The 14003-nt window shown below is 39.1% G+C and overlaps 1 protein-coding gene across 1 annotated transcript in view; it reads right to left on the bottom strand.

Annotated features, from left to right (window-relative positions):
* Positions 1-14003, bottom strand: part of PLCH1 (phospholipase C eta 1) — a 147059-nt gene that overhangs the window by 114919 nt on the left and 18137 nt on the right. The window contains exon 3 of the mRNA XM_088132148.1: positions 13745-13861. Coding sequence (XP_087988274.1) covers positions 13745-13826 — 82 coding nt within the window. The 5' untranslated portion in view covers positions 13827-13861. The remainder of the gene's footprint in view (positions 1-13744; positions 13862-14003) is intronic.

Raw genomic sequence — 14003 nt, 5'->3', positions numbered from 1 at the left:
CACTCCACTCAAGAGTTTACAATGACTGCTGCATAACAAAGTAGAGGAAATAGAAGAGACTGAAGCAGAGGTGGGAGAGAAACTACTCTCTAAGTTGGGGAAGGAAAGAAATACAAACTCTCTCATCTTAAATTGCACCAATGACTTCGCAACTGGATATACAAGAAGCCCAGAAGCCAACCTATTATAGCATGCAAGAGGACAGAGCTCATAACACTTCAGTGGGCAGCAAAGAGATCCAGATTTGGGTGGGCAACTTTCTCTGTACTGAATCTGTGTACTTAAACCAACGTTGTCCATTACACCACCAATAAGTTAGCTCCGTGGTGCCCATAAAAGCAGAGATAACTGCACTGATGTCCATGACTTCTGTGCTGGAAGTGAGGAGAACATGGAGAATGTGCCTTTCTCCCCCTTCCCAGTCATGTGACCCAGAGCAGAGATATTAAAGGGTTGAAAAGAATTCCAGAAGCCATATTCTTCCTATTTTCCCTGTTTTGTTTTGTTTTTTTTAATCTAAATATTTACTATAGGTGAATCAATGCAGGAATGTTATCAAGCTGGATGACTGGAAATAATAAAATATAAATGTACACAAAATAAAACCTCACAGCAGAAGGCCTAGGATGCAAACAAAGAGACATAAAAACTAAAGTATAGATGATCTATGGAAAATTCTAGTTGTTAATATCAAGTACTACATGTTTCAGCTGAGAAGGACCTTCCATAGGACAACTTCCACACAGGAAGGAGTGACGCACACCCAAATTTATCTAATCCATGCACTGCAACGTGTGGAGCATATGGAATACACTGTATTTATCCTTCCCTTCTGAAGAGCCCCGATAGGAAAATAATGACAAAATTATTTGATCAGAACCTGGCATGCTTTCTCTCTCTGGTTGATATGTATAGCAATTTTTCCTTCACTGCAGGCAGAATCTCCCTGGAGGAACAGATAACTGCTATGGCAGCCTGAATTTCTGTGACTAGAAATTTGTTAACCTAAGCAGATTGGAATATTCATATCATGCAAAGAGTGAAATTAACATTTTTTCTGATAACATTAGAGAATAACAAGGAACCTTCAGGCAATTTTTAACTCATAAAACGTTTGAGTTTTACAAGCACAGACTGTGTATTTATTTAGTGCTCAAACAGGTTTTTGTGTACCGTAACACTATCCTCTTCCTGAGATATTTGCTGGCCTCTGCCGGTAATATTCAGAAACATTCTCTCATTCCAGTGAAGAATGTGTTATCCTGTCAGTAAATCTGCTCTGGCAGGCATGTATCCAGCAGTATTTATTTTTCCCTCCAATCTGCAGATGCAGGAGAGGGGTGCCACTCTGAATTGCAGACAGTTACAGTCTTGAGCTCTGTCTTGGCCATTTCTTGTTAACAAGACTAAGTAGCAAGTAACAAGACAGACCTTTCCTTGAGAATGTGAAGATGATTCAGGGCTGTGTCAAAAAATAGGGGTAACAAATAGGGTTCTTGTAGTGACCTCCAAATGTTTCCCACTCACTTTTATGTGAGATGGGTGGCTATATAAATATGATAAATAAATATGATAAATAATTGTTGCATTGTAAGTAAATGGAGGATGGTTCACGCTATTTCTATTTTGTTTGTTTTCCCTTGTACCAGAAATTATTTTTCAACTACTTTTCTGGAATCATAGTTTTAGAAAGGGAGATTTGGACATCAAGCTGCTTCATGCAGGAATCCAAATTAAATCATCCACAACTAAAGGCTGTCCAGCCCCTACTTGAACACAACTGATCAAAGGAACCCCACCTCATCTTGGGGTAGTTGGTTTCACTTCCTGTTACGAAGATTCGTCTAGCTTTCAATCAGGATCTGCCTTCATGTGAATTAAGGGCGTTGTACCATGACCTGAGAGAGAACAAGATTTGACCTTCTTCTGCGTGACATTCTTTGTGGTATTTCAAACCTGCTGTCATACATCCCCCTGAGCCCCAGCCTTCTCTTCCCAAAGGTAAGCATGCCTTTTCCTTCAATCAGTCTTCACAGGACTTAGTATCTAGTCCCTGATTATTCTTTTTGCCCTTTTTTGAACCTGTTCTGGTTCATCTGAATTCTTCTTAGGGAGAGGCCAAAAACTGGACACTACTTGAGGCAAAGACTGACTAAAACAGAATAAAATGGGCCAATTCCTTCTCATGCCTTGGAAAATATATTTCTGTTGCTGCAACCCAAAATCACATGTTCCTCCCCCGCTCCCTCTCCCCTCCTTTCTTCCTTTCTTCCTTTCTTCCTTTCTTCCTTTCTTCCTTTCTTCCTTTCTTCCTTTCTTCCTTCCTTTCCTTCCTTTCTTTCTTTCTTTCTTTCTTTCTTTCTTTCTTTCTTTTCTTTTGGCACATTACAATGCTGACTCACTTATCTGGCTTATTTTCAGTTTTGACTATATTTAAAGAAGCTCTTATTATCCCCACATATATTTTTGCCATGCACTCCTCAAACTCCCTCCATCTCCTTATTCCATGTTCCTTATTATCAGTTTATACTTTTTCTGCCAGAGTTTGTACTTATTTATGTTCTTCTCATTAGGACATGGTTTCTATTTCCTGAAGGATGTCTGATAATTTCCTGGACATTACTATAAACCCATAATCTCTTCCTGGATTTGGTTGTTTTGGTTGTTGTTGTTTACATTGTGGAACACAGTCCAGTTGAGACTCAATTATTGTGGCTTTAAATAACCTCCAGGCACTATGAAGTGATCTGGCATTCCTACATTTTTCTTTTGCATCTCTTTTTCACCAGCTGCCTCACTTCTCTGTCGAATTGTGTTGAACCCTACTGGAAGTAAACCTTTTTCATATATGCTCAATATATTACTGTCATTAGTTCCACAACAATCCTGCCTGTTGTACCAGGCTCCCTGCTGCGTAGCAACCTCCCTGCCTGAGCTCCCTGACTCCATTTCTGGGTTGACAGTGGAGTTCCCCAGACTTCTCTAGGAATGGGGTCTCAGGCAGCTCAGGAGTTCATGGCCACCAGGACAGCCATGGGTCTATCCCAGGTCATCCAGAGCCCAACTTGGGACAGTGGTCACACACTGGATCTGGTATTCCTGTAAAAGCAGTGGCTATGTGATCTAAAATTGGGGGAGCTCTTGGTGTCTCCCTTGTCATGGCCAGATCACACCCTGATTAGCATGGGATTCTCTAGCACTGCTATTCACTGCATTGGATCAGTCCACCCACAGTGACTGATGCACCCTGATGGGTTTCAGAGGTAGTTGGGGGGCTGTTCCTGCTGGTCTGCTGCACAGTCCATCTGAAGCCTTGGTCACCACTTGGAATAGGAGGGTGGCTGAGGCTTTGGATAGGATCATACCAGTGCAACCTCTCCCCTCTCATTGATCCCATCATTCCCCATGGTTCACGGAAGAGTTAAGGGAGATGAAACAGGAGAAGAGATGTCTAGAGCTGGTGTTCAACAAGGGACGAACTCGACTGAACACAGGTTAGAGCTGCTATTAAGGTGTACCTCATGGCAGTAAGAGCAGCGAAGCATCAGTACTTCTCTGCCTTTATTGCATCTGCGGATAGCTGTCCTGCAGCCCTGCTTCAGGTGACACAAGCTCTCTTGGGTAAAGGAGGCTCAGAGAACCCCTTGCAGGGATGTGCAGAAGAATTTGTTCAGCATCTGTCAGACACTCAAATTTGCTCGCAGTTGGACACTGGCCTTGTTGCAGGTCTGGAGGAGATGCCTGGGGAGGAGTTTTGCCTGGTTATCTGAGAACAGTTTGAACATGTTGGGCCTGAGGAAGTGGATAGGGTCCTTAGGACTGCGAGCTTAGCCACTGCTCTTTAGATACATGCCTCTCCTGGCTTGTTAAATCAACCTGGGGTATGTTGTGTGAGTGGGTTCTCATGGTGGTGAATTCTTCTTTGAGTGAGGGGGTTGTTCCTTTACCTCTTAAGAAGGACTTGGCTTGCTCTCTCCTCAGGAAGCCACTGGACCCCACAATACTGGACAATTTTTGTCTAATATCTAACCTTCCTTTTTGGTTAAGAAAGTGGTTGTGCAACAGTTACAGAGGACTTTGGATGAATCAGATTATCTGGATCCTTTACAGTCAGGATTCAGACCTGGGTATGGGATGGAAATGGCATTGGTCATGCTTTTGGGTGATCTCTAGCAAGGGCAAGAGGGGGTTGTGCATCCATCCTTGCCTTATTTATCTTCTCTGTGGCTTTCGATACCATCGACCATGGTATCCTTCTGGTTCAACTCAGGGGATTGGAGGTGGGCACCACTGTGTTGTGCTGGTTCGCCTCCTTTCTCTGGAGTTGATTCCAGTTGGTGATAATTGGGGGGGAGAGATCCCACCCTTGGCCCCTACTATGTGGGGTGCCACAGGGTTTGGTACTCCCTCCACTCCTATTCAACATCAACATGAGGCCACTGATGAGTTCATTCGTTACCATGGGGTGAGGTATCATCAGTACACTGATGATACCTAATTATTCATCTCTGCCGAATTAAGCGATGCTGTGGACATCTTACCCCACTGCCTGGAGGCTGTGAGGGTCTGGATGGGGAACAACAGGCCTCAGCTGAACCCTGGCAAGACTGAGTGGCTCTGGGTTTTGGGGCCTGCCAGTTCTAGGACTATGCCATCTTTGGTGCTGGATGGGTGGCACTGCCCCAACCAGACTCAGTGTATCGTCTTCCTGCAAGAAGTAGAAGAAGGACAAAGCTCAGGCTACCTAAAGGGGGCAAGGGATTGTGACTCATCATTTGTGGATCATCTGTCATAAAACAACAGGATCTACAACAGATTCTAATAATAATTTGAATTAACTACAGTGATATAGTTAATTCTAGTAACCAGAAAACAGAAGGTAGCATGGTCCAAGCATGATTGATTTAACATGACAGAATCCCAGTAGTGCTCAATTCACTCAATACTGATGCATCCAAGGAAGGGATCAAAAGAGGAAAATCATCTTCAGCAAAGTTAATTCAGGACTATTTTGTAAAATCTATTTTTCAACAAAAAAAGCTCACCCCTGGGGAAGGCATCAAAGAAATGGTAAAGAATTATCTTTCCAAACCCCCTAAAAAAATCCCACAACCAATAAAACAAAATGAGCTGTTCAGAAAGCCTAATCATGTCCTCTTTCCACTTAATGATTAAGATAGATCTCACTTTCCTAAGACTGAAAAAATAAATTAACTGTGTGTTATTAGCCTCATATAAAAACAAGTAAAGTTGCAATTCAATATGTTATAAATTGATTAGGTTCTAAATGTATTATTCCAAATAAATTAATACTCAGACAAATAGATCAGCCATCTGTAACTTAGCTTCTCCAGGCATTCTGGACTTGTAAGTTTGTTGCCCAGAACTGTGTTCACAGCAGGGAGTGGATATTCCTGTTATATGATTAAGAATAGTATTACCAGAGTGGACCAGTTCTCTGTGGCCAGTTAGCAGATTTAAAAATTATTAACATACTCTGGTATGGGGGGGATTTGCCACTTAGATAACCGTCAGCAGAAAACCAAAAAGATAAGTGTGAGTTCATACTTATTTTAAGCTGTTCATATATATTCTAAGTCCCTATAGAACTCTATGTCAGACCATCTCTTTAAAACAGTGCTTCCCAAAATTTTTCTTTCGTTACCCAAAATGCTAACTATGAACAGTCACTGAACTAATGGCCATAACTTGAGGACTACCTATATTATAAAAACAATAACCTTGAATGATCTTTATGTCATTTCAACAAATTACCATTGGTAATTTCATTGATTTTCATCTTAATAGGAATACTCTGGGAAATGTTTGAATGTATTTTAGTACACGTAGCAATCTTTAAGTTAATTTAAATGTCCCTGTTGGGATTGGGTAATGGGTTTGTGTGTCGTTACCCAAAGAAAAACTACTTTTACCCAATTTTGAGTAATTTACTCAGGTTTGGGAAGCACTGCTTTGAAAGATTGTGGACTACAAAATTTATTTCTGGAGAAAGGCATTGTTAGAAGTAATCCTGATGATAACAGTTTTCAAGAGTCTCTAATTGTATAATTCAGAAGTCATTCTTAGTAGAATTAAAGAATCATAGTGCTCAGGCATTAGGCCATTGTCTCCATCTTTCTGCTAAGGAATCCAAATTAAATCACCCATTAAAGATGGGTGTCTAGCCTCTACGTGAATGTATTCAATGAAGGGGAACCTGTTTCTTCTCTGGGTTATTGCTTCTACTCTCAAACTGCTCTTAACATTAGGATTTTTTTTTTCTAACCCTCAGTTGGAATCTGCCTTCCTATTGCTTAAATCCACCTTTAATCTGTAAGGAGAGAACAGGTCCTTAATCTTCTACATGGCATTCTTTCAGGTATTTGAAAGGTCCTATCATAGCCTTCCTCAGTTGTCTTTTCTTATGGCTAAATGTATCCAACTACTTTAATCTCTCTTCATAAGACTTAGTTTCTAGTCCCTAATCATCTTTGTTACCCATTTTTGAAACTGTGCCAATTTCTCTGATTCTTTCTCAAAATGTGGTGCCCATAACTAGACACAGAACTCAAGGAGGGCTTTCCCAGTGCAGAATAGATTCAAACAATTACTTCCCATGGTTGGAAACTATACCTCTGTTGATGAAGCCTGACGCTGCATTTGCCTTTTTTTTTTAAGCACAGTGCCCTGTTGGCTCATACCCCATTTGCAATTAACTACTACAAGACTTTTCTCACAAGTATCATTACCAAGCCATTTATCCCCCCCCCCCACATCCTTTAGATTTCTGATTCCTAAGTAAGGAACTGTGCACCTATCTTATTAAATGTCATTCTATGATCTTCAGCCTATTTTCTACTCAATCAAGCCAATTTGGATTTTATTTCTACCTTCTAGAATATTATCTATTCTACCTAATTTGTATCATTTGCAATTTTGATAAGCATACCCTTTGCCTCTTCATCCAAATCATTAATGAAAATATTGAAGAGCAGAGGTTCCAGACATCTTTCTATGGCACTTCTCCAGAGAAAAGTATCAACCACTGAACAGAGGTCCTAGGACTGATCCTTGAGGTACTCCATTTGAATGTCTTTCCAATTTATGAGGAACTACTGATGAGCATTCTCTGAGTACAATTTTCAAGCCAGCTATGAATCTACTTGTTTTGCCATGCAGCCCACACTTAATTAGCTTGCTAATTAACATGTCATGGGGAGCTTGTCAAATGCTTTTCTTAACTCAAGATATATTATGTCAGCAGCATTCCCACAATTTATTAAGGAAATTATGCAATCAAAAATGATAAATCCATGCTGATCTTGTAATTATTACATTATTTTCAAGATTCTTGCACCTCACTCATCTTTATAATCTGCTCTAAAATCTTCCCAGGCATTGCTCTCAATATCTGCTGTCCTCCACTCATTTGACACTTCACAAGTTTTTCAAGTTCCTTCAATACCTTAGAATGCAATTTGTCTGGTTCTGGAGATTTTAATATATTCAAAATAAGAAGTATTCCCTGAAGATATTTTCTGTTTATCTCAAGCTTCAATCCTACCCCTTCATGTTGCTCTTCTGAATTTCCTGGCAGAACACATAGTTTTTTGTTGGATAAGTCTGAACCAAAATAGAAGTAGTTCTGCCTCATTACTTGTTGGTATTTTGCCCTCTTCAATGAGTAGCTGATATACTGATTTATTTTCTCTTTTTTATTCTGAGCATATCCAAAGAAACCTCCTTCATTATTCTTACCATCCTTCACTAACCTCAGCTCATACTTAGCTTTTACTTTCCTGATGTCAGCTCTACAATTTCAGGCCACCTGTCAGTACTTGGAAAGCACTTACAAAACAAGATGAGCGATACATATACGTAGTATTGCCCTTTCTATTTGAGTATGCAACTGCTAAAGTATTCTTCCATTTTTGTACACAAAAATGCCCCTAACTGGCAAATAAAAGGCAGTTATGCAAACATCAGCTTAGCTCTGAAAGAGAGCAGGTGGTGGGAGAGAAATTCAACATTACCCCACCTTGATCCTCCTTGGTATGAGTAGGAAGAAAAAAACTCTTGTCAGGGATTCAGGATTCTGTTATTAGACCCTACAACAACATTGTAGAGTTCCAATCTTCTTTATGGAGTCTGTTTCCTAACCTGGCCTTCTTTGAAACCTGACACTTTCATGGAATCTGGATGGGGCAGAATACAAAATCCCCCTTCCTCAGAAATAAGTTTTAAAATAAATGGCTGTATTTTTCTCCTATGTCCCAGGACAAAGCCAATTTGGAGGGCATATTGCTACATTTCAAACTCAAGACAAGAGTAATCAAGAACAGAAGAACTTTTATTTAATGAAAGCCCCAAAGATCACAGTTTAACTGCTGCAAGTTACATGAGGCTCAGATCGGCAAACCAAAACTAATGCTCACTAATGTCTGAGCACACAGACAAAAAATAGACAGACACAGAATGACAGCAAATATAATTTGCCCAAAATTGAACAAGCAGCACTGGCCAGAAATAAATAATTCCTCACATGACTAAAGCAACAATCCCTGCCAGCTTTACCTTACTGGCTCCAATTCTCCCTCTGCCTTGGACCAGATGCATGACATCTGTATTATTAAGGTCCTTGCTTTTAGCAAGGCCCTCAGCCAGGATTCACTCCAAGAAAAAAACAAAACTTCTAACTTTTCTCCCCTGAATTCCCCCCCCCACACACACACACCAACCTCTCATGGGAGAGCAGCAACTATGTTCTGAAAATACTCTAAAGCAGTGTTTCTCAACCTTGGCAACTTGAAGATGTGTGGACTTCAACTCCCAGAATTCCCCAGCCAGCATGGCTGGCTGGGGAATCCTGGGAGTTGAAGTCCACACATCTTCAAGTTGCCAAGGTTGAGAAACACTGCTCTAAAGTATTCCAGCTAGCCAGCAGGCCATTCAAAATTAAAAATCGCTTTAATCCACCCTAGTTACTTCAGAAACATTCCATATTTTACTCTCATGCAATCAAACAAAAACAAGATGCTAATCCTTAATATCTGCAGTCTTCTCAACTTTTGCCATCAACCTGGTGAATATTATGTTTCCAGGATGATAAGAATTTGAATTAATACTTGCTAATTGTAATTCTAGCTTCAGCCATGGATATTAGATTTTCAGTCCTTTTCATATTCACATCAAAATTAACATTAAATCAGGTTTCTGCTGAAAAAAATGAAACAGAGAAAGGCAGGCAGAAATTAAAAAAAAAAAAAAACCTGTCCCTTTTACCCCAAAGGAATTAAGGAACTATTATTATTAACAGCAAGAAAACAAGTTCTTACATCCATGTACAAAAATGTTTGAAGCAGATTTTTTCAATGTGGTATCTTCCACCTGTGTTGGGGCTACAGTTCTACCTGGAAATTGAATACCCAACTTCTGGAGAGCACAAGCTTGGGGAATACTGATCCAAATTTCTCTTGGTCACATCATTGGACCATGTCAGCATAGAAGATATGCAGATGGAACATTCAGCTGACTTGAATAAAGTTCTATGACAAAGATATACACTATTTTCCAAGGACATTTCTGGACATCAAAATGAGACACAAACAACTTCAAACTGAAGCCAATCTCTACAAATGCTCTAAACCATAGTTTGCTTAGCTAAATAAATCACAATTGGCTGGATTCACATAACACACCAAGCCAAACCCATGAGTTAAATTTCAGTACATTGTGTGAACCTATTCAATTATGATTTATTCAGAAACCATGACCTACAATGCCAATTGGCGTAAGTTTCAACTATCACTACCAAAAGCCATCGGCATATCTCCTGCACAGGAAAACAGAATGAAGCCACATCCTGTAGCAATTATGAGATAGAAAGGAAGAACAGCATCAAAGTGCTTGTAACAGTCTGTGAGTATGACCTTGGGAGACAGAAGAAAGACATGCAAACTAGACAACCTTCATGCAAAACCTTCAAGACAACCTTCATGCCCACAGAAGGAAAAGAGACATAGGAAGCATCTCAGACGGGACCCTTCCTAGTTTACTGGAAAGTAAAAGTAAAGGAGGGAAGATGTGCTTTCAGACTTGCAAGATTCTGTTATTGTAACCTTACAATAATGGTAGTGTTAGTACTCATGGTTTGTGCTTCTTGTCTGGACTAGCTTGAAAGACTGACAGCGCTGTTGTCTTTCATTCTTCTGACTTCTCTACACCAGCTTTCTTTGAAGCCACAGCTTTAATAATGGCAGGACATAACTGAATGAGGGTATATTGCATCCATTCTCCACTAACAACACTACCACCCCTATTCCTAGTAAGATAGCAGGGGGAATGAAACTTTTCTCTTGTTACTTTGAGCCTTAGCAATTTAGGCTTGCCATTTTTGTCAGTATTTCTGAATGAATCCACAGTCTTTGGCCAGAATTTTGATCACTAGTTTTACTATACAGCTCGCAGAAAACCACCGAGAATAAATTGCAACAGAAGCAGGCATTTCCTGGCATCACAGAAACTTCCAGCCCCAGATCTGTATTTAGAGCCAAAGTTAAGGCCTGCAAGCAGCTGGAGCTTATCCATAAGAACGTAAGCAGTATCCTCCTGGATTAGACCCCCTGTCCTATCTAGTCTGTCCTCAGTGGCCAACCAACTGCACAAGGAAGCCACCTAGTCTCCCAGTGGATGGCCTTCAGAGGCAGTCACGCTGCCATCAAGACTAATAGCCATTGATTCCCATGGCCTCCATGAATTGGTCCAACCCTTCTTTGAAGCCAGCCAAGCTGGTAGACAGCACCCTATCTCATGGTAAATTCAACTGATATAGGAAGATAAAACTCCAATTGAAACAGTAATTGTAAATTATAATAATAATAATAATAATAATAATAATTATTATTATTATTATTATTATTATTTGCATTTCAATCCAAGGCCCAAACACAATGCTTCACCTTTTTAACTGCTGCTCACCAGCATTAGTTATGTTTAATAATGCCTCAAGACATACACAGCATCATTCAGAGACTCTTAAAAATCAAATTCAAAATGAAACCACAATTCTTTTTACTAGATATAATCCCAGAACATATCAATAAAAAACACCATAACTTACTAAGATATACGCTCACAGCTGGGAGGACAAACTTTGTACAACACTGGAAAAAAGACAGAGTACTGACAATATCTGACTGGGAATTTAAACTTGGAGAATATGCAGCAGTGGTGAAATTAACAATATATATACATAATAGAAGTTTAAATTTAAGCAAGAATGGTTTCCACATATACAATATATCATACAGCAAGGCAAATACAAACACTTGGATATGGCTTCTAAAGTTTAAGTTTATAAACATTGTAAATGAGCTGGAGTACAAAGTAGGGGGAAGTTAGAAAACAAATATTTATCTATATTATTTTAGTAAGGTTTTTTCCTCTACTTAATTATTTTCTTCTTTTCTTTTTCTTCTTTTTTTAGCATTTACAAATAACAACGCAGTGGAGATTTTGTCACTAAGCTCAAAGTTGTATATTCTTTTTTCACATCATAAAAATAATTCAATGTACTTTGTCAGGTATGGTCCATCTTTTTTTAACGTTACACTGAGCATTAATTGTATAGCTTCAGTAATTCTCTTTGTCCAGTTATCAATATTACATCTTTTGAAATTATATCTTTGTTTTTAAAAAAAATGATGATGATGATAGTAATACCCCAAGACCAGAGAATTCTAACTGTATGTGATTTCTTACTAGGCAGTAAACTGAAAATATTTGGAAATGAGATTGTTCAATTCCAAATCATATGCTGCCCTCTAGTGAGTTATTTCAGTAGATTAAGTTCAAGCAATAAATTCAGTTATTGCTTGTGCTTGCAAGTCCTTGATTTTTGCCAGGAACAGTTTAAAATTGACCGACCATTCTTACCCAAACATTCAGCAGATCCATTAATGTATCTTGCTTTATGGTACAGGACTTTACTCAGGCAGGTCCTGTAGGACTACCACAATTATACAGGCTGCCCATGTTAGGACTGCTTCCCATGTTGCCTTTTTTTTAAAGGTACAAGATTGTTATAGTTTTTAAAGGAGAAGTGCAATAAATGGGCTTTAAGAAGCACATTCACATAAATTGGGTATTACTGTGCCCCACTTTGGATTTATATTTGCTTAATTACAATAGAATGTTGAGCTGTTCCTGATCAGGACCACCCTAAGCAAGGTTGAGAAGATTCTAATTCTTGTTCCGTTCTTTAAAAAGAAATCCTGCAGCTTAACAGGCTTGTTGTTTGCTTTCCTACTCAGTTGACCAAGGGGGTCTGTATGATTAAAAAAAAGTGTGGGAAGAATCTCCCTTCCCCATGTTTGCTGTCAAGATCAGCCTATCATTATATTGCAATTAATGGTATAAAAAATAAAAATTGGGAACCTTTGTATTTTGGGTAGGCAGCCCTGGAATATGAATCAAACCATAGGGTTTCATCAGAGTACTTAGATGGGTTAATTGCACATTTTACTGACTTCAAATGTGTATGTCCAGTAAGTTTCTAAAGAAACATGTCCTATTGTTAAATGTCTATTTAAAATCCAAAGGTTAAATAAAATCAAAGAGTAGAAGCATTCTAAAATAACAGACTGAACAGTAGTAAAATAGAAATATAAATAGCATGTAAAGGAGGTAGAATGACACATTTGTAAACTTACTTTATCTCAAAAAAGTATTCTTAAATGCATTTTGATCCCATTTTGTTTTTTTGTTTTGTTTTATCCAAGACTGATAGTAAAAAATTGTAGTAGTGTGAAATCATAGGAATCAGCACGTTCTGACCTGGACCCTAATTGAGAAGTGCAGATCAAGCCAATTCATTTTGGATCTGACAAAGATAGACTTCAACAAATACACATACAACTAACACACAAACACACAAGCACTGCGGCCTGAATAAATAGCTGAACAATTTCAACAAGATGCATAGATATTTCTACCAATAGAAGAGAATATACAGTGGTACCTCTAGTTACGAACTTAATCCGTTCCGTGACTCTGGTTGCAACTCGAGTTGGTCTCAAGTCGAGGTAAAGTTTCCCATAAGGTTCAATGTAAATACGGTTAATCCGTTCCGCCCTCCGAATTTGGTCGCACCCCGAGATAAATTTCCCCCATAAGGTTCAATGTAAATACAGCTAAACAGTTCTGAAACATATGCATTTTATTTTTAAACCTCAAAAACCTTCCAAACACCACAAAAACCTTCCAAACGCCACAAAACACACCACAAGCCTCACCGAACGTCTCCTTGCTACCGCGATCTCACCCACAGGAAGCCACGACCGCGTGGCAGCAGGGAAAATGGCTGCGGATCCGGTTCGTAAGTAGAGGCGAGTTCGTAAGTAGAGGTAAATTTTTGGGGCCAGAGCTGGTCATATCTCGAAAAATTCGTAAGTAGGGGCGTTTGTAAGTAGAGGTACCACTGTATGTAGCTCAAGGACTCCATATATATTTCTGCACTTTTTTGCCTCACTCTGCTTTGTTGGTTGCCATTACAACTTGCACAAAATGCAGCCAACGAGCAAGCAAGTAAACCACTTTCAAAACTAAATTCAGCTTTTGTTTGGCTCTCCACAGAATAAATAAGAGCCATTGATTCAGGAGGCTCCGCAATGTAATTTCAGATGTACTTAAATGGAGGTAAGTAAATGGAGACAACAAAAAACAGAAGTGATAACATATATCTTACCATGAAAAACACTATTGTCCACTAAAAAATGTCTGCAGTACTGAAGACAACTTCTTTTGTCCAAGTGCCAGTAACTCATCATCAAAAACTTTCTTCTCAATATCAAAGGCAATTATTCTGCAAAGGAAGGAAAAAGTGTTGGCAATGTGAAGACAATCATTAAGAACAACCATCTAGTGCCATTAATTCAAATAAAGAAATTGCATTTGGGGTCCAACGTCAGTACAAAATAAAAGTATAATTTCATTTTAAATGTTTC

The sequence above is a fragment of the Python bivittatus genome, unplaced genomic scaffold, assembly GCF_059951505.1.
Source record: "Python bivittatus isolate LINGU-HERP-01145 unplaced genomic scaffold, Pbiv_v1 ctg000980_np1212, whole genome shotgun sequence".
NCBI lineage: Eukaryota > Metazoa > Chordata > Lepidosauria > Squamata > Pythonidae > Python > Python bivittatus.
The sequence above is the reverse complement of the archived record's forward strand: the minus strand, read 5'-3'. Positions and strand labels throughout refer to the sequence as shown.